Source organism: Mixophyes fleayi, chromosome 3 (genome assembly GCF_038048845.1).
Source record: "Mixophyes fleayi isolate aMixFle1 chromosome 3, aMixFle1.hap1, whole genome shotgun sequence".
NCBI lineage: Eukaryota > Metazoa > Chordata > Amphibia > Anura > Limnodynastidae > Mixophyes > Mixophyes fleayi.
This window is the reverse complement of record NC_134404.1, coordinates 189,848,736-189,873,744: the sequence shown is the minus strand read 5'-3', so window position 1 is coordinate 189,873,744 and position 25,009 is coordinate 189,848,736. Positions and strand designations below refer to the sequence as shown.

Sequence of the window (25,009 nt, the reverse complement as noted above, 5' to 3'; positions counted from 1 at the left end):
GTGGAAGGCTATCGCCGGAGAATGCCGGCGAATGTTATCACGAGTGGAAATGTTATTGCCTGTGTTAACCCTTTAAAAGATGCGTAGGAGCCATATCTTTGGGAAAACACTACATTTTTGCGTGGATGGGGCTTTTCTCTCTGATAGAGATCACAGTGTTAAATGTGTTATTCCTGTTACAAACAGATGTACACCTGAGATGCTGATAGCGTGAAAAACACACAGACTTAGCTCTAAGGGTGATACAGTGTTTGCAAGTTGTTGGTAAATGCTGTGACTTTTATGGCCCATTAAGCCATTTAAGAACACACATAGCAACCAACATATGTCATTCAATCACTCTAATTGTGGTCCACTGGATCTGATTGACCCAAGCCACCTGATCTGTCCAATTTGGCCAAATAAGTCTGCTGATTGGGCACAGATCTGTCTGGTTGAGTTGCTGGATCAGTCTACAGCCTTGTCATATATGGAGACAAGCATCTGTTTATGCTACATCTGAACATGGCTTGTCAGTGATGTTTATCACCTCAAAAAGGGCATAAATTAACATATGTTTATGGTTACTGACTCTGGGTACGCTGTCAAGACATCCGTAGTTGAGCCAGCGATGATGTAAACTTTACTCTGTTCATATTTCTATCAATCATTTAAAGGCTATGTCATTAAAATTGTTACTCAAGGGGGATAATGTGTCCTCTATAAATTTCCAAGAGGGCCTGAGTGTGTGCACTTGCCAAGAACCCTGGAAATAGCTTGCTTCCTTGTTTTGCAGGATGTCTGGGTTTTGTTAGGCTTTTTTTTTTTTTGTTTGTTTGTTATCCCCCTAATGCGATTATTATAATTATTTTTTTTAGCACGTCACCAAACAGTACTTGATCTTGTAATGATTAAATGAAAACCTGCAGCAAGAACACAAGCAACTAGAAAAGGCAAAATAACATCTAAGCGCTATGTACCTGTGCTGTGCATATATTTCAGCAACTATATATAACTATATTCAACATTTCTACTGCTTATTTCCCATCACTTATTTGCTGTGAGGAAGATAATTGGGTTGAAATTTTGAAGATAATTTAGAAAACTTGTATATAGAAGTAGGTTTGGTCAAATGTTTCCAACTGGTATGTCTCTACATATCTGTGTGTTACTGTAGATGATGTGTCAAAAGACCTTTTTTTGGGGATTCATAGTGAAGCTATGTATTGTAAAGAAGCAGGCTGAAAGCATGAAAATATTTTCTTGTATTTTTTTCATTATTGCATTGTTTGCTTATTGCAATTACTGTATTGTAATCACAAAACTAGTATGGCGGTCACTTGTTACTAGCCTCACAGCTAGTGCCCTATCTTCTTTTCCTCCTCCTCTTCTGGCCAGCCTGTTGATATGCATGATAGCAACACTCGGAGGCAAGTGCTAAACCATTGGCTTCTGATTGGATACCACCAGCAACATATTCAAGTGATTGTCTGTAGAGTATCACTACTATAGGCTTGTGCTCCCCCATTTAGGAGTTTAATTTGTATGTACCTCTCCCTCTTAGTGGGTGAGGAGAGGGGAATATGTATAATTTATGAAATGTGTTCATCTTAAGCTAAGCACATGACTCTGGCATCTCAGGGTACACGTATGAGCTGCTGTTTGTGGGCAGCATTTCCTCCTCACAGCACAGGGGTCTTGAGTTTCCTTTCTTGTCCATGGCCTAATCTGTGTGGAGTTTGTATGTTCTCCTCCCCTTGTTTGTGTGGGCTTCCTCCGGGTGATCTAGTTTTCTTCCACACTCCAAAAACATATTCTGTTTTCCCCAGAAAATTTTGCCAAGCAAGTGGCATTAAGAAGTAACCAGGTGGATGCAGTTGTAATACTTTGCAATAATAATGAAAAATGTTGGAGGTTATTGCCCACACCTGCCAGGACTGGTGGTCAGTGGTCTAACACAAAATGCTGACTGCAGTGCTCACATAGTGCCTGTTATAATAGGATAAGCAATGGTTTATTCTGTTATAATAGGACTCTGCTGGGCTCAAAGAACCGGGTGCAGGGCTGCCTAGAGGAATTCAGGGCCCTGGTACAACAACTTCATGGGGCCCCCATGGCGGCACCAGTGTCCTCTGATGTGGGGGTGGTCATACTATTTGGGGCGTGCTTAGCAGGTGAAAAGTGCTAGGCCATCCTCCTACACAAAAAACCCCCTGCATTGTTGTGTACACCATTGACACAAGGGTGCAGTGCCCGTTTGCCGGAACGTGACATATGTCCCAGCACTCCTGACTTGCAGGACATCTACCACCATAGTGTAGTATAGAAAGAATGCAGTGTGTATATAAACAGTTCACAGTCTTGGCCTGCCCCTTAAATTGGCCAGAACAGTCACCAAAAATAAGGATTGTCCCACTAGAATCACAACATTTCACACACTGTCCTACCTGTTTTTCTCACTTTCACCACCTGTGGCTGCTGCTTTCTTTAAATGCAGCTTGTCTGGATCCTGGAATGTTGGGGGCCCTATTTTTTTAAAAAAAAATAAAAAATGGGTACATTTACAAAATTACAACCAGCCCCAGCATTAAATCAATAGCACCCATGAGTAATAATAAGGCCTTCCTCCAGCCCCATTAAAATAATAGTATTCCAGTTTAATAAATAAACCTATTTCCCTCCCTGCAAACAGCCCCAGCAATAAATTAATAGTATTTACATTTCAGAAATATACCTAATTCCCGCAACCATCACTGCCATTAAATAATTCATACTCACATTTAATAAAGAGACCTCATTATCCACAAACTCACCCCCACATTCAATAGCCCCCAAACCATGCTTTCTTAAATTAATAGTCCCCACTATTAAATTACCCCACCATCACCCCAGAAACAAAATTGCACCCATTAATTAGCCACCACCTACCTCGCATACATTACATTGCCATAAGCCCCTTGTGCCATCACACACACATTACTGTGCCCCTTCATCACAACCACGCTGTGCCCCCTTATGATTACACTGCACCCTCCATGCTGCCTCCCTCCCTTTCTTTTATCACTGTGCCTCTCTCACCCCTTTCTTTTATCACGCTGTGCCTCTCTCTCACCCCTTTCTTTTATCACGCTGTGCCTCTCTCTCACCCCTTTCTTTTATCACTCTGTGCCTCTCCGCTCCTTTACTTACCTTAAATTAGCTTCTTTCATCTCTTCTCTTCTTTCTTCCTGCTTGGTCCTTTCTGCTCAGGTCACGCCCGACATTCAGTGTGAACTGAGCAGAGAGGAGGGACGGCGGTGCCGCAATCACACGAGTGTGTTTTCTTTTTTCCTTTTTTTTTTTTTTTAAAAACTATCCAGCCTCCCTCACCGACGAACGAGTCTGCGCTCAAATCCCACCAGTGAGGGCCTGGGCCCCCTGGCATGTCCGGGCCTGGGTAATTAGTATCTGCCCCCCCCCCCCCCTCTCTGCGGCACTGACCCGGTGGCAAGTAAAACCAGCTGGGTAGAGCACCAGGGAAATAGGTGCTGGGGAGAACACTGCATACTAATAGATTAATTGGCTGCTCACAAAATTAACATGCATGTGTGTGTGTTAGGATATTTAGACTGTAAGCTCCAGTGGGGCAGGAACTGGTGTGAATGACAAATATTCTATGTACAACGTTCCAGAATTGGTGGTGCTATGTAAATAAATGGTGTTAATGGTTGGGCACCATTTATTTATTTACTAATAAAGTGATGTTTGTAGAAGCTTTTTGTTTTAACTGGTATGGCATAGGTGGTTGAAATTTAACAGTTAAAATAACAAAAAATAATATGCCTAGAAATCAAAACGTGTTAATAGATAAAAGTCATGTATTGGGATTGTGTTGGGATATCTCCCATCCTGACAATTGGTGTTTTGTTGTTTTTTGGTTTTTTTTTAATTAAACGACTGCTTTTTTTTCATTGGAATGTATATGTCTATCTGTGCTGGTTTCTGTCTGCCTGGTTTCCGTTCAGTATTCTTTAAAGCTCAGTACTTACAGCTGGTGTTCACAAATTTTTATATTTAGTTTGGGCCTCACTGTGTTTAGAGTACTCTCTGCCAGCTTGTACTCTTTCCATTCTAACTTCCTTCATTGTCATTGCTATCCTGCCATTACCTTTTATCACTGCTCTGTGCAGTACAGTACAGCTTTTGTATTTGCATTGATTTTCCCCTCCCCCTCTCCATTCTAAATTAGAGTTTGAATTTCTCATTTGATCTGACGGAGAAAGGGAAGTTCCTCATTTTGCTGTACACCTATCTGAGGGGTATTTCTTGTGCCTTTATAGAGCAATGATTGGATGGTATAAAAATGTTGGCTTTTGTCAATCCTTTATCTTCAATCAACAAAGAGGAGTGACCACCAGATAGCATGATTGGGGAACGGGGACTACACAGTCATGGACAAAAGTTTTTGGAGAATGACACAAATATAATTTTTCACAAAGTCTGTTTCCACAGTTTTTATGGTGGCAATTTGCTTATACTCCAGAATGTCATGAAGAATGATGACATGAATTGCAATTAATTTCAAAGTCCCTCTTTGCCATGACAATGAACTTTATCCCCAAAACATTTCCACTGCATTTCAGCCCTGCCAAAAAAGGACCAGCTGACATCAGGTTAGTGATTCTCTCCTTAACACAGGTGAGTGTTGACGAGGACAAGGCTGGAGGATCACTCTGTCATGCTGATTGAGTTATAATAACACACTGGAAGCTTTAAAAGGAGTGTGGTATTTGAAATCATTTATATTGCACATATGTATACTGCAGTGTATTGTGTCTGTCAGAGCAGAGCTCACCTAGACCCCTATTCAACATAAACGTTTTATTCAGATCTATTTGTATTTGAATACGGACGTGTGTGTGTCCAAATTACGTGCGTTTAAAAAAAAACAAAGCCATAAATGCAATTTACATTCGTTTTGCGTGCCTTAATGAATAGGGCCCTCTTTTTTTGGAAAAGAGGACAAGCTGTTAAAGGAATGTAGGAAGTCTAGTAACTAATGTAAAATGAATTGTTGCCTCTAATGTAATTGTAAAAGTGGGAATACAGCTCCCCTTTTCCCACACACAGTGGGTCTGATTCATCAAGGCACTCGTACTAAACACAACGTGTGTTTGTTTTAAAATGCACTTAATCAGCTATATGTAGTCCCGAATTAATGAAGACACGGATCTGAAGATATGTGTGCTGATGAATTCATGTGTAGGGCTGCTCAGCTCTACTACACAAGACACGGCAGGATACGTCCAATACCTATGTGGATTATAAATTTGCCAAAGAACGTGCAGGAAAAAGTGTGTGTATATGTATATATAATAATATGATAAAACAGTAAAAAACATCCCCCAAGAGATGCATTACGATGTCCTTAATGTCTACTGAAGATAGTCATTTTTAGAGTTGCTCCTGATTGCAGACACATGTTATAGTATGCATACGATACTGTCATCACCAGTACTCGGGACTTGGACTAACCCTGTAGCTGGAGAAGAGGTACGGCAGAAAAACAAGTAACTTTGCTATGTCCAGAGCTTGATTAGGACGAGGCTGCGTGCACTTCAGTTTGGCACGCCCATACTATAAATTGACCACGACCAAATGCCCCTTCTCTGCCCTGTTCAATCCCTGAAAATTGTAGGCTGTAGTAAGTGTCCTTTGCACTCGACGACAGAGTAGATAGAGTTTTGTTTACTGGCATATGGTTCTGTTCTGTGCAGAGTGATTATGCGGACGATATGCTCAAAATCGACAGATGTGCTTTGATGTATGTTTGTTTGTTTTTTTTGTTGTTGTTTTTTTTTTAAAACAAATGTTTGACGGTCAGGTAACATACACAGTGATAATCAAGTAGATTTTACATCATGTAGAGTACATTTGTTGAAGAGCTCTCCCTATGCCGGAGAGGACAGAAGTCAGATTCTATTCGAGATATGGAAAAATGACGACCGGTAGTTTCTATTTAGATTAAGAAAGAAACAGAGTAAGACCAAGAAAAGAAGAGATAAATAGAAGATAGGAAAGAAAAAACGATAGGTAGAAGTGTGGTGTGGCAGGAACCACCCCAGGTTTAGAGGGGTAGAAAGTATAAATGGGGAGAGGGGGTGAATGGGAGCAGGGTGTGACGAAAGTTAAGGTAGAGTGGTACTGGAAGTAGGACATCCAGGGATCCCACACTTTATTAAAGGTTTTGGAGGGGTTATGTATAATGCTGGTCATGTACTCCATGCGGTGAGTTTGCCAGGTCCTGTTAGTCACAGCAATGATGGAAGGGGGAGTGACCTGCCTTCATTCAATGTCCATTTGACATGTGGCAGCAGAAGTAATGTGGCAAGCTAGTTTATTTTGGTGTCTGGTGGCCGAGGGAAACCCAAGGGGTATATGGAAACATTTTGAATCAAGCGGTAGGGAAATTGGAATCACAGTTTCTATCAGGGATTTAACTTCATGCCAAAAGGGGATCAGTTTTGGGCAGTCCCACCATATGTGTAGAAATGAGCCTACATCGGAGCTTAAACGCCAACATCAGTCGGGGAAGTCAGGTAATATTGTATGGAGGCATGTAGGAACGTAATACCTTTGGTAGAGCAGTTTATATGTGTTTTTCTTTTATTCGGACACAAATTGAACTAGAGGCGGCATTGTCCCGTATTTCAGACCATTCTTCGTCATCAAGTGGGTAGCATAGGTCCCGCTCCTATGCCGCCTCATAAGATTTACAAGGAGAAACAGAAGGGGAGGCTAATTCGGAAGAGATAGTGGAGATGAGACCTGACGTTGCTGCTCGGCGCAGACACAGTGCCTCGATGGTAGTGAGTGGACATGAGCTAAGGCGAGATTTGATGGTAGAGTGGAGGTTGCAAATTTGTAAGTATTGATAAAAGTTCTGTGTAGGCAGATCAGCCTGGAAGATGAGTCCCATACTCAAGAGTTACCCAGGCCCTAGCAGGTGTATGACCATTCCATAGGTCCATGCCCTGTATGTGTTGTATGTTATTTCTTGCTGAAAAATGGGGTACTCCCATGGCTTGGAAGTGCATTGTCCAATAGCTGTTGGTAATCGGGTATCTCTTAATTTCTATGATAATTCAGCTACTACCTGTATTGTATATTGGTAGCTATGAATCTGTAGAGCAATCTATGTGTAGTAAAAAGAAAAATAAAGAAACCATATTTGTAAAAGTCTTATTTATGGTGTTAAAATGATTTTCAAATTCAGCATTTCATTAAACAAGGTTTTGGCAAACATACACAAATATGAATGTATATACATCTTTTTTTTTTTTTTTTTTTTACACCTCTGCATTATTAGTTAAAAGAAACACCCTTAGCAGACCACAAACATTAAAAATATATAGCTTCTTGCTTGTTAATTGCATACTCCTCGATCTCGCACACACACACACACACACACACACCCTCTCCTCCCTCCCCTCTATTTTTTTTTTTTTTTAAGGTACACTCCCTCATACCTCGTAGTAGTCAGGATTCTCTTACAGATATGGATGTAACCTTTTTTTTCTTTTTCTTTTTTTGTTTTTATAAAAAGTTTGTGTTCATCTGAATCGTGCACTATTAAATCACAGTTAAGATGCAAGTGGTTTTGTAATTTCCATGTTTGCACAATTTAAGGCTTGTCAAACAGTGCATTAAGACCCATACTGGTTGGTCGATAAGTCTCCTCCTCACTAATGGGGGAGTTCAATTCAGAGCTAGGTCTTGCAGGATTCTTGCGCAATGTGTCTCCGTGGGATGTGTCTCGGTACCTGCCAGCAAAAATCAGCAATGCTTTAAGTAGAGTAATAACCGCAAGTGTGCGCAGCCACATGTCTCACAAGACTCCTTCAGGACATCACCTTGAAGTGAATTCTCCGCTAGAGATAAGTAATGTGGTTGGTGAGAAACCATTCCCTTCATATGATGCTCACAGTCACACATCTTGAGACTGCTGCTGCTCTGTAACCACAAAACACAGATGGCTTGCACAGCATTAAAACTCTGCTGACACGTAATATCTAAACTGCTATTTACTCAATGACTATGTAATAATGTAACTTTTATTTTGGGTGGACATCCCATTTAATGTTTTTCAGAGAGGTCTGGAAATTATGTTTATGCAGACACAATAAGAAAACACTGCAAATAAACACTGTTTTATTTGGGAGCAATCTCCATGACACACAGAGAGAAACTGGTAGAGATATTGCATGAAACACAGGCAGACATTGCTTATTTATCAAGACATGCAAATATCCCATTAGGAAAAATGTAGTAAGGTCTGAGATTTAAACAATGAAAACACCTGTAAGTCATTTTATTTCCCTTGGCTCCTTCATATCCTGTTATGCTGCCATGTGAGAGCTGGTGTTGCCAATTAGAGAGTGCGTGTGCCAGAAGAGGACAATGTCCTTCCTGTGCTCTTCTATTGATAAAGAATGGGGGTGGGTGGTCTCCAGAATCTGATTAAATGGGAAATGTTGTGTAAACCTACGTGCGAGGTATTCTTAGTGACTTAAATCGCTACTTACCAGAAATGTTATGTAGAAATTTAGCTAGCTCTCCAAACAAGAAGAGAGCAAAGCTAAGCTTGCCATTTAGAGCTCATGCTTGCTGGACCAGCACTTTCAATACTCCAATGTTGCGTGACTCTATAATCTATTTTGCTGCAGATACACCCCAAGTGGAAGTAATATGTGACCACTGCCATTGCAGTGGCATATTAGTGCAGACTATTAGAACATTTAATTCTTCAGACTAAAATTACTTGGCAGGAATAATACTTTATTGGTAGTACAATGGTTTAGTTAAAAGTTGATCGTGATGGTGGGGGGGTAATGTAAGCCATAGAGACTTAATTTTTGGGATCCTGGCCAGTTAAAAAAACAAAACAAAAAATAAACAAACATGGTTTTATTTGAAATGTTTGAAATGTTTTTTTTCTGTTTACTGTGAATTCAGTTTCCAGTTAATTCTTTTCCCCCCGTCCTTTCCTGAAATGTCTGTTTGCATACTGCATGTTCTCAAAAACAAATGGCATGTTTTTTTTTTTTTTTAAATAAATCTTTTTATTGTTTATAAAGGCAAAAAAACAGCAGTATCAAACATATAAAGCATCCAATATGCCTGTAGATAGTAACATAAAGAAGGGTGTGTGTGTGTATATGTGTATGTGTGTGTGTGTGTATATATATATATATATATATATATATATATATATATATATATATATATATATATATATATATATATATATATATCACACACATACCGTGTTTCCCCGATAATAAGACCTAGTCACTTTATAAGCCCTACCCTAAATTCCCTTCCTACAGCTAAAATAAGCCCTACCCCGAAATTAAGCCCTATCACGAGCGCCATTTTCCCGACGCTCCGATACGGTACACACTGGTACCCTATACTCCCACCTTTCCTGACATGGATGCCGCGATTTTGCGCCGGCATCCAATCACAGGCTGCAGCAGTGAGCTTGCGCCTCTTCCTTCCCCCTGACGTGCCAGCGCCATTGTTGAGAGCCGCGGAGGAGAGCTGAGACGCGAGGCAGGACACAGAAAAAGAACAGATATGCAGCACTGAGGGGGGCATGATGGGGATAAAAGGAGCACTGAGGAGGCATGATGGGGATAAAAGGAGCACTGAGGGGGCATGATGGGGTTAAAGCAGCACTGAGGGGGCATGATGGGGATAAAAGGAGCAATGTCAATGTTAATTATAATAAGCCCTACCCTGAAAATAAGCCCTATGCTGTGTTTTTGACCAAAAAATAAATAAATAAGACAGTGTCTTATTACCGGGGAAACACCACACACACACACACACCCCCACCCCCCACCCCCCACACCCCCCACACACACACACCAGGCCAACAGGAATATACACTCTGTATAGAAAAGGATGTACAGTTATAACAAAGGACAGAAGATATATATATATATAAACATATAATTACACATATATCTACTAAAGTGCCTGTAGAAACAATAGCAGCAAAGAACAGAGACTAGACAAAAAAAGAAAAGGTAAAAGAATAAAGTGAAGGGGGGACAAAGGGAATACTAAGAGTAATAGGACAAAGTGGTCTAAGCCGTAAATGTTTGCAGAGGTGATCTAAATTTTCTGTGTTGGGGAGTAGCCAGAGAGTGAAGATGATAGTGAATCCCGGGGGGAGAGGGTGCGCGGGGGGAAGGGATGAGAGGACAATGGATAAGAAGGGTCAAGGCAGATCCGCCCAGGGGAATAGGAGGTTAACAGATGGAGCGAAATGATTTGTCAAATTTCAGCCTGAAAAATTGCTACTTGGTAGACCCAAAAATCTTCATGATATTTTGGACAGGAACGTCTATAGAGTCAATATATAATCGCCATTTTTGGTTGAATTGTTCAACTCCCTTTTCAACGGTGGCTTTCAATGTACCTACGAGTGGTGGGACTGGGGATGTCCATTGCCTTAAGATTAACTGTTTAGCGGTGGTAGCTATCATTGTTAAGACAGGAAACAGCCCAGAAGAGGGTAAGGCGTCCTTCCAATCATCAAAATTGGTGAGAAGATGGGATTCCATTGTCTTGGTCACATGTTTGTTAAAGCTCTTATTATTCTGCAACCCCAGAAATTGTGTAACTTATCGTTTATTTGCGTTTTACATTTCAGGTATATCCCCTGTCTTCCTCCTCAAGCAAAAACGCGTGTCTTAAAACGAAAAAAATAAGTCACAATATCACAGTATAATACTACTTCATCACAATCGCCATTTATTTATATAGAAACACTAATTCCGTAGCGCTGTACAGAACATATTTGTCACTCACATCAGTCCCCGCTCCTCTGGAGCTAACACACACACACACACACACTCAGATACAGACTAGGATCAATTTGATAGCAACCAATTAATCTCCCAGTATGTTTCTAGAGTGTAGGAGTAAACCGGAGCACCTGAAGGAAATCCCTGCAAACCCAAGGAGAACATACAAACTCCACACAGATAAGGCTTTGGTTGCCAATCAAACTCGTGACCCCAGTGCTGTCAGGCAGAAGTGCTATTCACTAAGCCACCGTGCTGTCTACAATGCTATCAACCATTTACCTTCTTGCATAAAATAGTAGTAAAGGCAAAGTGCAGTGTGAAACGTTTATAAACTTTAATTTTTTTGTACAAGTTCTGTGTCAATACTAAAGATTGTTGATCTCTAAGTAGATCACATCCACAGTACACGCAAGCATTTTTAGTGAATGGTGTGGCATGTCCTTTTATCTTGGTAACCTGGTCTGTCCAGCGTGTTTACTGTGGACATGTTCCCCACAGGGATCAATAATACATGCCACCCAGTTTATGCTTTGTTCACCATGTGGCAGAATGAACACATAGGCACAAGGAATGTGCCTGTGAATATGAGTCCTAAGAGCATTGGCACCAGGCAGAGAAGCTTTGTATTATTGGCAGGTATCCTGTTGCTATTAATGTATGCTGCGCAATGGCTGTTTCATTTTGTAGAGAACCTGTTCTTGCACACAGTTTTGTATGTAACTATCTGCTAGCTCTTGAGTGTGTGCGCCATATGGGGTGGATGTATTTGGAAGCTGAGTGCAAGCCTATGCAGCTGAAGAGACTAAACATTTTCCAGATATGTCATTATACCTTTTAAACAAAATACAGTCACTGAAAGGAAAAGCTTAAGACAATATAGCAGTATACATAATTGCATTATATTTTTCTATAGCAGATACAAAAGTAGCACAAATACCTTCTAAAGGGAATAAACTACTTTTATAACAGTCTCAAAACCACCGTTCTGTCACAGCTTAAAACTAGTTCAGCTTTAAAGAATTAACATCTTTATCTTTCTTAACTATGAAAATTGTGCTCTTAAATTAATGTTTTTGTTTTTGACAAGCTAGTGCTATTTATGTCTTCTTTCAAATGTAGGATAAGTGGTAACTGCCCTTCACTCTGGATTGGTTTATACATTTCCACTGTATTTTTCCATTACTTTCCAGGCTGACATACGATATCTGTTTTTCTAAATTTTGTGAAGTCCAATTTCTTGTCTTTTATTTGTCTGCCATTTGCCACGGTTGACTTCACAATTGTTTATTACTGCTGTTTATTTTTCTGGTTCAAAAAGTATATTTTACACTTTTGTCAAGTAATGTTTTTGTGTCGGTGGGAGACTCCAAACAATCACACTTCATCATCAGCATCATCAGCAGCTATTTATATAGAGCTGTAGAAAGAACTCACTCACATCAGTCCCTGCTCCATTGGAGCTTAGTCTAAATTCTCTAACATGCACATAGACAACTAGGGTCAGTTTGATAGTAGCCAATTAACCTACCAGTATGTTTTTGAGTGTGGGAGGAAACCAGAGCACCCGGAGGAAACCTGCGCAAACACATGGAGATCAAATCCCCTCACTTATTGCTATCTAGTTACCTATTGTTCTTGAAGAGAACCCTTTCTTTAAAATTCTAGACCTATTTTAACTATCAATTTTCTTTTATATTTTTTTTGTACAGTATGCTCAGTATTATGTTGTTCTCTATGTCACAAGGTAAGATAAGACCTGACATTGTTCCAGTGACTCCAGAAACATGATGATAACTTCAGCTTAAAGCAGCATTCCCAGGTAGAGTGATCATTTATACCCCTTTCATACTGCACCAAAATCCCAGGTTTTTCCTGGGTCGAGCTGAAACGACCCGGGTCTTGGTGCAGTATGAATGGTACAAGTCCAAAATCCCGGGTCTAAAAACCCGGGTCTTCAACCCGGGATTTATCGAGGGGTAATTCCCGGGTCGGACCCGGGTTGCCTGCATTGTAAATGGTGCAACCCGGGTTTTTCAACCCGGGTTGCACAGAAAACATGCTGATTGGCTGTCTGTCTCTGGAGGATGATGTCATCGTTGGAAGCCCGTGGAACATTGTAGAAGCTTTCTAGGAGAGATGGTGGATGGTGGTATCAAGCTGAAGCAGAAGCGTTTTTGTACTGAGAAAATTGCTTTTATTACAGTGTTTATTTACAGCAATAATGACACACTGGATGGAGGAAGAGGTGCGTGAGCTGCTGAATGTCAGAGGGGAGGAAGAAATTAGAAGGCAAGTGACTGGGACTGTGAAGGATGCCACAGTGTACTACAACATCGCCAAAATACTCACTCAACGTGGCATAAAGAGGACACAGCAACAAGTCCTGAACAAATTGAAGTCCCTGAAGAAGCAGTACACTAAAGTCCATGACCACAACAGGCGCAAAAGTGGCGCTGAAAGAATGGACTGGCCCTTTTATGACCAGTGCAATATGGTCTTTGGACATTCTCCTCTGACAAATCCAATTGCACTGTCATCTTCTAGCAATGTGGATGCGGCTATACCAACACCACCAGAGAGCAGACAGACAAGCGAGACCGCAACGATAATAATAGAAGATTCTATTGAAGACACCCCAGAACAGGAGTGCTCTGCCACAACAGATGATACCAACATGTCTTGGGAGGAATTAAACGATTCACAGCCATTCCCTGCTGCGCAAGTCGTTACAGAGACTTCGCAAGAAACGCAGCCAGAACCAGTGCCGGTGTCAAAGTCTACGCCAGGTCCCAGTTTACGCTCCAACAGTAAGTATCTTTAATAATCTCACATAATAACCAACCATATATACATACATATATATCTACATAATTGAAAAAAAAAAAATGAACTGTATAAACAAAAGTCCCAAAAACAGAGAACTATATCAACCGAAATGCAAGCCAAATACCAATAAATATATCTACATAACTAAAAAAAAAAAAAAAAATGTTTGAACATATCTGTCAAAAAAATAGAAGTATATCAACATAAATGAAAACCAAACACCAATGTTTCTACATAACTTTAAAAAGAGAACTATATCGACAAAAAGCCCAAAAGACAAATATAATACACTACAAAGTATTAAAACATTAACACGCATATGTTGCAGTGCAAAACTACTGAGCAAGAGGGAGGAGGCCTCAAGCACATATCCGCTTACAACACTGCTTTTTTGTTCTGCCACATTATATATTCTAATGTATGTTTTACTGTGTTTTTCTACGTACAGTTTACAACGTTCCAAAAAAACGCAAAAGGCTCAACAAAATGGACCAAGCAACTAAAACAATGACAACTGTCATGATGGATCAACTGCGGGAGATGGACTGCACCACGAGGGAACACGAGAATACACAACTGCAGCGTTACATGGACAATGAGCGGGAACTGCAGGACTCTTTCCTCATGCAAATCATGAACATGCAGGAACGCGTGTTACGCGAAAATCGTGAGTGTATTATGGGATTCATGGACAGACTCCTCTCACGGGTGCAGGCACCTCCTCCAAGTCCTTACTATTATGACGGACATTATCCTATGTACCAGCAGGGGCAACCCATGTTAGGCAACAATAACCCTCCAAACCCGGTACACAATACACAACATGCTCAACCTATGGGTAACCCCAACATAGAATACCCACCAGGTTATCCACTCCAAACCACTCCACCACCAGAAATGCCACAATATAGGCAATTGTAATAATCATGTTTTATGGTCAAATGTTGCACAGTTAATTGTTATCATGTATGTTACGTGTGATCTGGAATCACACCGTTAGCTTCTCATATAACGTGAAAAGCAAATTTGCACTTACTGTTTGGGCACATTTGTGTCTTCGGTTTACTACTTATGTATATATTTTATTTTTTCCTACATGCAAGTAAGCACTTTTATATTGTGTCATTTTATATTTTTTTGTGAAGAGACATATGAGGAAATATGTACACAACAAAATACAATATGTGAAATAAACATATATTTTTTATTTACATTTGTGTGGTACATTCAAACAAGTGATGTTGTTTGAGTGAACCCCTTCATCACCCAGCGCCTCAAAGGGTAAGCAGCATCCCCAATGATGTGTACCGGTATCTCCACACCATCAACAAACGTAGATTTCTGTAAATAAAAACATGCAGTTTCACGTCACCATGTTTAAAATATTGGTCAAATAACGCAGTACACTTGGTACTATATGGTGAAAATGCATTTTGCAAGTGTTACATCTGTATATAAAAAGGGGCAGTAAATACATACAATATTGATAGCAAACAATAGTATATAAGCTTCAGTTACAAATACATCATACAACATTACACCGATATTTACCTCTCTAGGGAACAGCCAGCCATCTTGTCTTTCCTCAGCAATTTGGTAAAGGTCCGAATTTGCTAGAACTCTGGCGTCATGGGAACGTCCAGGCCACCCAATGAAAACATCTGTGAAACTAACATATTTCAGCGTATTGTAAATATGTTTTACAATACGCATTACACATGGCACAGTCACATACAAAAAACCCATAAAAAATGCTTACCAATAGTTGTGGTCAACCACAGCCTGCAGAATGATGGAATGCCAGCCTTTGCGGTTGTAGTAATCTGCATGGTTGTCTGTGGGGGCAATGATGGGGATGTGTGTCCCGTCTATGGCTCCAGCACACTGGAAACCCACGCTTCAGGAATCCTGCAATTGTATCATCCAGGCGCTGACCTTGCGGTAAGGAGATGAAGCGATGATACAGGGCTTCCAGCAATGCCGTGGTGACTTCATGCACTAGAGTGCACACCGTGGATATCCCCACTCCAAACAAGCAGGAGATTGTCCGGTATTCTCCAGGGGTAGCATACCACCACAACACAATAGAAAGGCGCCTACATGGTGGAATAGGTTTCCCAAAGTTAGTGGCCTTCCTGGAAAGTGCTGGGGTAATAAGGTCCAGCACATAGTTAAATGTCCCACGTGACATTCTGAAGTGTTGCATCCACTGCTGTTCCTCAACGCTTCCACAGTAGACCAGAATGCTTCTCCGTGGCTACGCTCTCTGGCACGCATGGTTCGGTTACTGGCAGCACTGAATCTCAAAATTGAGGCGATGCTGGCCCTGAGAAACGCTCTCCTCCTGCGCATATACCGACACCGAGTTTTCTTTTGTTGTGCCATAAACTTCGCCTTCCTCCTCCTGAACTGGGACTGTGCAAGAGTGCACAGTGTCAGCAGCTGCAGCAAACTCTCATTTGCTGCATAAAACATCAAAGAAATACTAGTAAACATGAACTCTGGGCTACACAAAAGTGAGTCGTCGGCCATGATGAAAAGTAATGTGGTAAACAATCACCACCCACTTTAGCATCATCTATGCGTCAACAAACCAGTCACCTTTCAATGACATCACCGTTTTTCAGCCAATGAAAACTGCTCTGGTGATGACTCCCACAAATTGCCAGGGCACAGACTTGTGCAGTATGAATGGGGTCAACCCGGTAAATTCCCGGGTCCGAGGGGGGCCGAGGTGCAGTATGAATGGTGTTTCTGAGCTGGGACGCTCCGAGACCCTGCAAAAATCCGGCTTCAAAAACCCGGGCTATTGCAGGGGCGGCAGTATGAAAGTGGTATTACTCAGCACTTCTCTCACCAGAGCCTTGTTCATGCGGTTGTTTTTTCCTAGGCCTCCATGAGTCGTTACACTTCTTCAGACGAAAACTAGCTCTCTGAAGTTACGGAAGGATTGTATGACAATGCGAACCAATAAGAAAGTCGCGATTGCAGCTTCTTTTTATACATCCACTTGCACACTGCATCCTTAGCCATTTTAAAGTGGTAGGCAAAAGCTGTGACTATCTAGAAGTATAGCTTTCCAGTGGGCTCTTCAGTCATCTGTTCTCCATTTAATTGAGCATCTTTGGGATGAACTGGAACAAGCTATTCAGAATGGAAGGTCACCACCAACTTCCAACAATTTGCAGTATCAAGTCCATGTCCAGATGAATTCAGGAAAAAATGGGGAATCCACTCACTATTAGGTAGATGTTGATGATTAAGCCAGAAAAGTGCAATTACTTCACTGGCTAACTTACAGAAAAGAGCTTGTATGAAAGAAAAAGTTCTATGCAGTTTATGATGCTTGCACACTACAACAATGAGTAAATAAAGAGCTCTCATAATCGTAGCTTGATTACTGAGGAGACCAAGCACCGTTCTGTTCCAGAATATTGTTGGATAAAAATAAAATGTTCCAGAGTAGTACACGGCCCTTGATCACATTGTAGAAAGGTAGCCTCATAAACACACAGTTATTTAAAAAGTGATGGTTTTAACCCAATGTATTGATGAGCTTTCCATCAAGCAATATACTGAAGTGGTGGGGGCATTGTGTTGAAAAGTTTGGGCAATATGGTCATTTTGGTGTATGCTGCTTTAGTGTGTCTTTTGTGAGTGCCATTTTATTGGGGAGGTTGCATGCAATATACTAAACAAAAACACAGCAACTTGTTAATAAGTGTCTCTTTAATTTCACAACAAACGTCAAATATTATTTGACTACCTATTACTGTCCACTTCTCATTTGTCATTCCTGCTGCCTGTGACAAATTCAGGTAGTTAATTGGTAAAGATTTGTATGAAAATGAATTGATCTAGTTTCTTGTGTGTGTGTGTATATGTGCCCCCCTCTGCTAGGGAAACCATGCCACCGTTTAGCACTGTACATTGATGTATGCCTCCAGCTATTCACATGTCCGACAATCCTCTTCTTAATTTACTTCCTTCTGTAATTGTTTCAAAAAAACTGCCAATTATGCAAAAATTTGTGAGCACCACTTTTTATCATATTACCTGACACTTGGCTTATATTAATAAAGGTGTGTGGAGTTTTGTAACAAATCTATATCGTGATCTTGTTTTAGGTGTTCTAAATAAGTGTAAATTGTGTTTTAACTGCTGAATGTAAAGTCTAATGTTCTAAAATGGAGTATGTCAAAGAGCTGTGTATAATAATACCTCAATATTTTAATGTTTTTTTCTTGGATCAACACTCTGCAGATGTACGACCTTAATCTGGCAGGAACTAATAGGTGGGAATCACTCCTAGAGTTAAGGTTGGGCAGCATTCTTGTAAAGCAGCCAATTGCAGAAAAATAACTTGGCATTTGTCAGAAATCCCAGCATGGTAAAGAACCAGACCTCATAGTGCTGTTTTATTTTCATTTTTTCCCTTGTGAACCTTGTAAGCTTTAGATGCATACATTCAGCATAGTTATCTTTTCGAAAGCTAGCTTTGCTACAATTACGAAATAATTCAGTTTGATGAGTTTTTATATCTGCCATGTGTCTTTCAAAACGTTTTCTTTTGTAATTTTTTTTTGGGGGGGAAGTTTAGTGAATCCATGTAAAACGTACATCGGCAGTAAAATACGCGTTTTACATGGGGTGGAGAAAAGACGACACATCAATAACATGGTATTTCCGGGTTAAGTGTATGACCTTTGTTACTTTTTCAATTAAATCCATATGGAGAATTTGAAACACAGATGTGAACATAGCTTGAGTCTAAGAAAGCGCCATTAATTGAGGGACATACCGACCACAACCACACTGTCTGGGTCAGCTGCTACTCTGTAACCACTCGGTGCATTGATAGATTTAGTGATGGCTGGAATGGCACGAATACACAGCCAACACAGTGATTGCAGAACTGATCGTCTCTATGTAGAAATGGTTGGACATGAAGAAGTAAAGACTGTCGCACCTTGTCTGTATGCAGTAGAAATGTGTGGTTGGTTGGACTACCACTCTTTACTGTTACAATGTCTGTAATATATATTACTTAAAATATAAGGATAAGGTATTAAGTTCCATTATTACCCATTCATAAGACAAAATGTGGTATACTGACCTGTTCTGGCTACGTTTACAGTATAGCTTTGGAAGAGATACCTCTAAGGCTTAGGTGCCGGTCTGCCCACATGAATGGTTATAGAAACACTTAGTTGTATTTCAAGCTGCAGTAATGCTGAATCATGCCATGACACTTATACAAACCCTTACCACTTGTGGGCAGGAAAATGATGTAAAGTAGCTTGTTGGGTGGCTGCAGGTGGTGGAATCCCAGGGAACAGAGCAACATATGGCAGATTAATTTAACCCATGTAGCATGTACTGTTTGCAGCCAGTGAATGACAAGTGTAATGTGTGGGCTGCTTGTCTGTCAGTGATATATCTACTTTACTCTGCTTTTCTAATAACTATTCTGCAGGATTACACCTTTCTCCCATTCATGCCAGCATTGTTTTCTGCAAAGAAAATCATATTTTTCAGGCAAATTTCCAATGCGCTATATGTATCCATGTCTCCTGCTAGTTTTCATCCATTACAATTTATATGGAAACATTTCCAAAATAATACACCACAAAGATGCCGTTTTTAATTTGGTGTTAATGATATAGTAGCAAATTGGATTTTAGCGTCTAATTTATCTTACAAAATGTGTGTCGTTTATCACACACAAAATACAAAACAAATATACAGCAAGACCATATCATATTGTGTATTCTGGAATAATAATTTGAGTCAGAGAGGGTCTAAATGGTGCTACATGTCTTCATTGTTTAAAATTTGCAATCATGATTTTATGTTTTAAAATACAGAAATTATTCTATTTGTTTGCTTTAATTAGTAAATAATTTGGCTAGACTCTTCTGACGCTCAGAACCGTGTTTAATGAGGTCAGTGGAATAACAAAATGTCCTTTTTTCTGAAGTAATTGCTACAGTCAGTTCTGTCTGCAATCAATGCAAACAGCCTCATTCTGCAGTCCTGTTTCATCATATTGAATCTGAGACATGCTGGTTTATTCTTTTCCCGTTTCATCTCGTCTAGTCCTCTGCTGTAGTGCAGTGCGTGCCAATCTGTAGATAAGCTTCCTTGTGACAAACTACATCACCATGCATAACCAGTGGGATCTGTACATGATCTGCTCCGCTTCTCTCTAACAATGCAAACCACAAATAAAACCCTCTTTGTGCTTATGAAATATACAGTCTGGCAGAACATTGTAGTGGTTTATTTACAGTAATCAGCTTTAGTGAAACTTGAAGACTTATTATTGCCAGTTTATTCATATTTCTTTAGAACGTGCATGTTTAGGTTTTCCATTTTTTTTTTTACGGTGTGCTTTGTAATCCTGAATCAGATCTTCTTTGTTTGCAGTAAGAGGAGAAATATTGAGTTTCCCAGCAGTCTTCTCATCTGAAAGCTTTTCATTGGCACAACCCTGGCTTAGAGCAACTCCCCTGTTCAGGAATGTTACTAGGCTGGAGGTCTTTCTGTCTGTACACATTTTAAGGAGTTTTATTCCCTTTCTTTTTTAGCTCACATTTAACCTTATCTGGCAAAATAGTTTCAAACAGCTTCTAAGTTTTTACACTTTATTCATTATGCTGACAAGCGTTTTATTTTTAGGGAAAGCTGTGTATTGTGTTTGGTATTTAAAAAATGTGTCCTTACATGATATGCTGTGGAGATTGTGCTCTGCTTTCCCTTTCCGGTATAATCTTCTGTTTCTTGGCAGTGGTGATTACATCGTGGATGCTGGCCCATTCTCCACCCTTCCCTCCACCCCTTTTAAGAATGCTACTTTTTACTGCATCTGAATGTGAATAATTGACTGTTATTGATTTTAAGTGCAGCCATACCTAAACCACATACCGTTTCTTAGTAAAGTCTATTGTGAAAGAGCTGTTTCTATTTTGGCTTAAAATGTTAGTTATTTGAAAGCCCTTTTGGTGAAATATCAATGCATGATAGGACTCAGGTGATCATTTCCAATGACTCCTGGAAACTTTTCAAACCTTGGAAAAGGAAAAAGAGTGACCATATTAGGGACGGATCTTTATGTCCTTTTTAATTGTAATGGCATGATTTTATTTATTTTTTAAGGGAAGAAAAAAAACAAGCCTACAGACTTAACATTTCTTGAGGTTCACACTATGTGGGATTGGGCACATGGTGAAGGTTGCTGCGGCAGACCTGTCATGTGCAGTAGTAACAGCGTGAGCAAATTGGTGGTTCTGTTCTATTGGTTCATTTATATGTGTGGGCAACTCCAACTATTAAATCAAAATCTTGTGGCTGTACAAATTTGATGATGTGTTCATGGTTGTGTTTGTGTTCATGTGGAATGACATAATATAGATGAACACTGGGCAAAAGATGCATATTTGCACTAAACAATAGCAATCAATCATACATTTACTTTCATTGTTTAACTTGCATTAGACAGAGAGAAGTTCATTCTACTGGCTCTAATCCAATTAATATCTGGTACGAAAAATACCTATCTGTGGAGAGTGTCACGAACAGCACTCACCTGAGTCTGCGTGACATATGCATATGCATATGTGACACAGGGTTAACCAAAAAACAACCACCTGGTCTGTCTAAAATGATTAAATCCTTCCCTATCTATGCCACCCACTTGCTTTGCGATACTAATGCCACAACCAAGGTTTTTTCGGACAAGAGCTGACACTCTTATTTAGGAAGCCTTCGGTTCTCCCTAGCATTAATCTAACACAATTTACTTTTAATCAGAGTTCACATAAACCACAAGGTTTGCACAGTTTCAATTATGTAGCATCTGGACCAAACTGTCGCGTGAATTCGTAAGAACACAGAGACTAGAACTTATTAAGTGTAATTTAATATGGAAAATACATCCACAATACTTAAGATAAAACAGATAATAAAAGACATACAAATATTAGGTCTGACACTTGCAGACAGGTGTTGAATGATTGGGGTGCTGCCTATTACATATAAGTATTTTTTCACTACATTTTATTGTACTTTATTAAGCGCTTTGTGCTTAAAGAATATCTGGGTGATACATGCATGTAAATTTAAGCTTTCTGTAGGTTCCTGGGCCTTAGGCCATCCATGCGTCTGATTCAATTTAGCTAATTTTGTTTTTTAAATCAAACGCATATTTTGGGAAACAATGGCACATTAGTCTCATCTGTTCCTTAACTTATAAACAGACAGACTCATTACATTTTGTTTTTTTCTAATTGACTTTTCCAAAAGCAAAAATACATTTCCGAAATATTGGCTCTGAGAGTAAAGTCTTTCAGCTGTACTTAATAGTGCTGATGCAGCAAGACTAAAAACCTGTAACTGGATTGCTTGAAGTAAGCTGTTGAGGCTGCAGTATTTTCAGCAATAATTGACTTTGCAATAGATTTATAAGCCTAATGTTTATTGCCATCCATTTGTTGTGTTTAGCAGAGTGCGGATACCTCTTCTCATCACTTTCAGCGTTGTTTGGCTTTCTGTACCATTGGAGAGCCGACAGAGTGACTTTAAGTCTTTCAGTTTTTGACACTGCATCAATTCTATCCTGCTATGGTGAGCTGAGCAGTGCTGAAGCTAATTGGCAGATCTCTTGGCTATAGGTCCATGTTGGGGCCCTGCTAAATACAGATAATGGGGAGTTCTATAGAAATAGAAACATCCACAGGGCTGCTCACTCTCCCCCTTGCTGTTCGCTCTCGCGATGGAACCACTGGCGTCGCGTATACGCAGGAACCCGACAATTTCTGGAATTCAAATGGGGATGACTGATTATAAGATATCTATGTACGCAGATGATATTCTTCTTACAGTTACCAATCCCCTCGCCTCCATCCCATCTCTTCAAAAAGAACTCGATGAGTAGGGCGCAGTGTCTAACTTCAAGATCAACATGGACAAATCAGAAATTCTCCCTCTTAATCTACTTCCCCACCTATTAGATACCCTGAAGAACCAAACAAATTTCCGATGGCAGCGAGATAAACTTAAATACTTGGGAATTTACTTAACGACCCATTATAATCAGATATATGCAGCCAACTTCCCTAGGCTTTTAGACTCACTTAAGCGTGACCTTGAAAAATGGGATAAACTTTATATCTCTTGGCTCGGCCGCATGGCGGCGGTAAAAATGAACCTCTTGCCACGAATTCTTTATTTGTTTCAAACCCTACCTGTTCGAGTACCCTCTCTTGCGCTACAGACCCTCCAGAAGCAAATTACTAGATTTGTTTGGGCAGGCAAGCGACCCCGAGTAAGGGCCTGCACGCTCTTCCGACGAAATTCAGAAGGAGGAGTCGGCCTCCCAAACATCTCCAAATACTATAATGCTGCACACTTTACCCAGCTAGTCTTATTTCACTCTCCATCTTCCACAAGGCACTGGGTAGACATTGAGGCTACCTTTTTGCAATTACTCTCACCCTATACCAGGGGTGGGCAAACCAGTCCTCAAGGGCCATATAACAGTTCATGTTTTTAGGATTTCTGTCTGTAGAAACAGCTGGGATAATTACTGACCCAGCCAAATAGATTAACTCAGCTGTGCATGATTAAAGAAATCCTAAAAACATGAACTGTTATATGGCCCTTGAGGACTGGTTTGCCCACCCCTGCCCTATACACTACTTTTATGTATCAATCAAACATAGACCACCACTCCCGTTACTCTTATCCACCACCCGTTTCTCCCTCCAGATGTGGGACTACAGTACCCGCACGTTTCAGCTAATAAAAAATTCGGAAGCTATGTTCCCACTGTGGAACAATCCAGCTTTTCCACCAGGTCAACAACACTCCTCTTTTCACCACTGGTCCCGACAAGGTCTAAGATTTATTACTGACATAGCGCCCATGCGGATATTCCCCAAATTTGCTGACTTACAACGACGATATGGCATTCCCCATGACCGTTTCTATCAATACCTTCAGTTGAGACACTTATATCAATTGATCCCAACGCTTAAGCTTATATACCAACGTACACCTTTAGAAACTTTTTGCAGACGTAAATCCCTTCCTACTGGGTTAATCTCTACTTTTTACAGTATCATGGTGGCATTTCGTCAACCTGCCAAAGATCGTTATGAGCTGAAGTGGGAAGAAGACCTTGGCGTCGAGCTAGAGATAGAGGAATGGGCTAAGATCAGGTCACGAGTTGCTATGAGCTCTATCTGTGTCCGTACCAAGGAGAACTCGTATAAGCTCTTATATAGATGGTATTTGGTCCCAACCCGCTTGAAAGCCATATATCCTGACTCCTCTAGTCAATGTTGGAGACTATGTGGGCAGGAAGGCTCATTCCAACATGTTTGGTGGTCCTGTCCGAGACTTGTGGAATTCTGGCGGAAAATTCACAATTTAATTAAGTCACCTCAGTAAAACTCCCTCCCCCTGCCCCTCATATTCACTATTGCATAGGCCTATACCGGATGTTAACAAATATACAATGGCGCTCATAGGCCATATACTTAATGCGGCTAAATGCGCAATAGCAGCAAATTGGAAACATCCAGAATCCCCATCGCTGCCTGAAATTATAAATAGAATATGGCAGACATATAGCTGTGAACACATTACAAGCATTCTCAATGATCGTCCCAATAAATTTCGTGCGATTTGGGATCCTTGGCCCGCCTCCTATGGTTCAGAACAACCAAGGCCTGATTAGAATGGAAACTATTGAATATAGCGTTAGAAGACGTTCAATATATGGTATATACATGTAATACATCTAGATGCCAGGTCAGGTGCCCCTTTTCCTTCCCCCTCTTACCACACTAACATTTCTTCCTTTCCCCCCTGTTCCCTGCTTTCTCTCTTTTCTTTCCCTTTCTATGTTTTTACTTTGATTGATAACGTTCACATTGTTCTTCTCATTTGCAAGGTACTTGTTGTTTGATCAATGTAACTTAACCTTTACACTGTTTTGAAAATTGAAAAATCTCCTTAATAAAATATGTTTAAAAAAAAATAAAAAAATAGAAACACCCATTGTTTTGTGTTATGCAGATGTTGTTTGATAGTTAACCATATGCTGAGCATCATGGGAAATGTGTACTTTATTAACAGCTTGAGTGCCAAAGACTGCCCTTTCTGACATTTTATTACAATAAATCGTGTCCACTTACTTCAAAGTTATTCTCTGTCTGTTTCCTTTTGATAAAGCATCCAGCGTGCTCTGAGAATCCCAGCTCCCACACAGGAGTGTCCTGCAGCAATGTTTCACATTAAGCACAGTGCTCAAAAGTATTTGTGATCTTTCTACAATTTAT

General features: G+C 40.2%; 2 protein-coding genes and 1 long non-coding RNA gene across 4 annotated transcripts in view; 2 read left to right on the top strand and 1 right to left on the bottom strand.

Moving 5' to 3' along the window:
* Positions 1–25,009, top strand: part of REV3L (REV3 like, DNA directed polymerase zeta catalytic subunit) — a 153,383-nt gene that overhangs the window by 17,331 nt on the left and 111,043 nt on the right. The window lies entirely within an intron of this gene.
* LOC142142834 (uncharacterized) lies at positions 12,999–14,761 on the top strand. The gene is made up of 2 exons (XM_075200639.1): positions 12,999–13,645; positions 14,113–14,761. Exons 1-2 carry the CDS (start codon positions 13,060–13,062, stop codon positions 14,583–14,585), a joined length of 1,059 nt encoding a protein of 352 aa, XP_075056740.1. The 5' UTR covers positions 12,999–13,059; the 3' UTR covers positions 14,586–14,761.
* On the bottom strand, positions 14,931–15,722 carry LOC142142833 (uncharacterized). The gene is made up of 3 exons (XR_012689347.1): positions 15,424–15,722; positions 15,216–15,333; positions 14,931–15,005 (listed from the first exon to the last, which is right to left on the bottom strand). It is a non-coding gene; the product is annotated as an uncharacterized LOC142142833 (long non-coding RNA).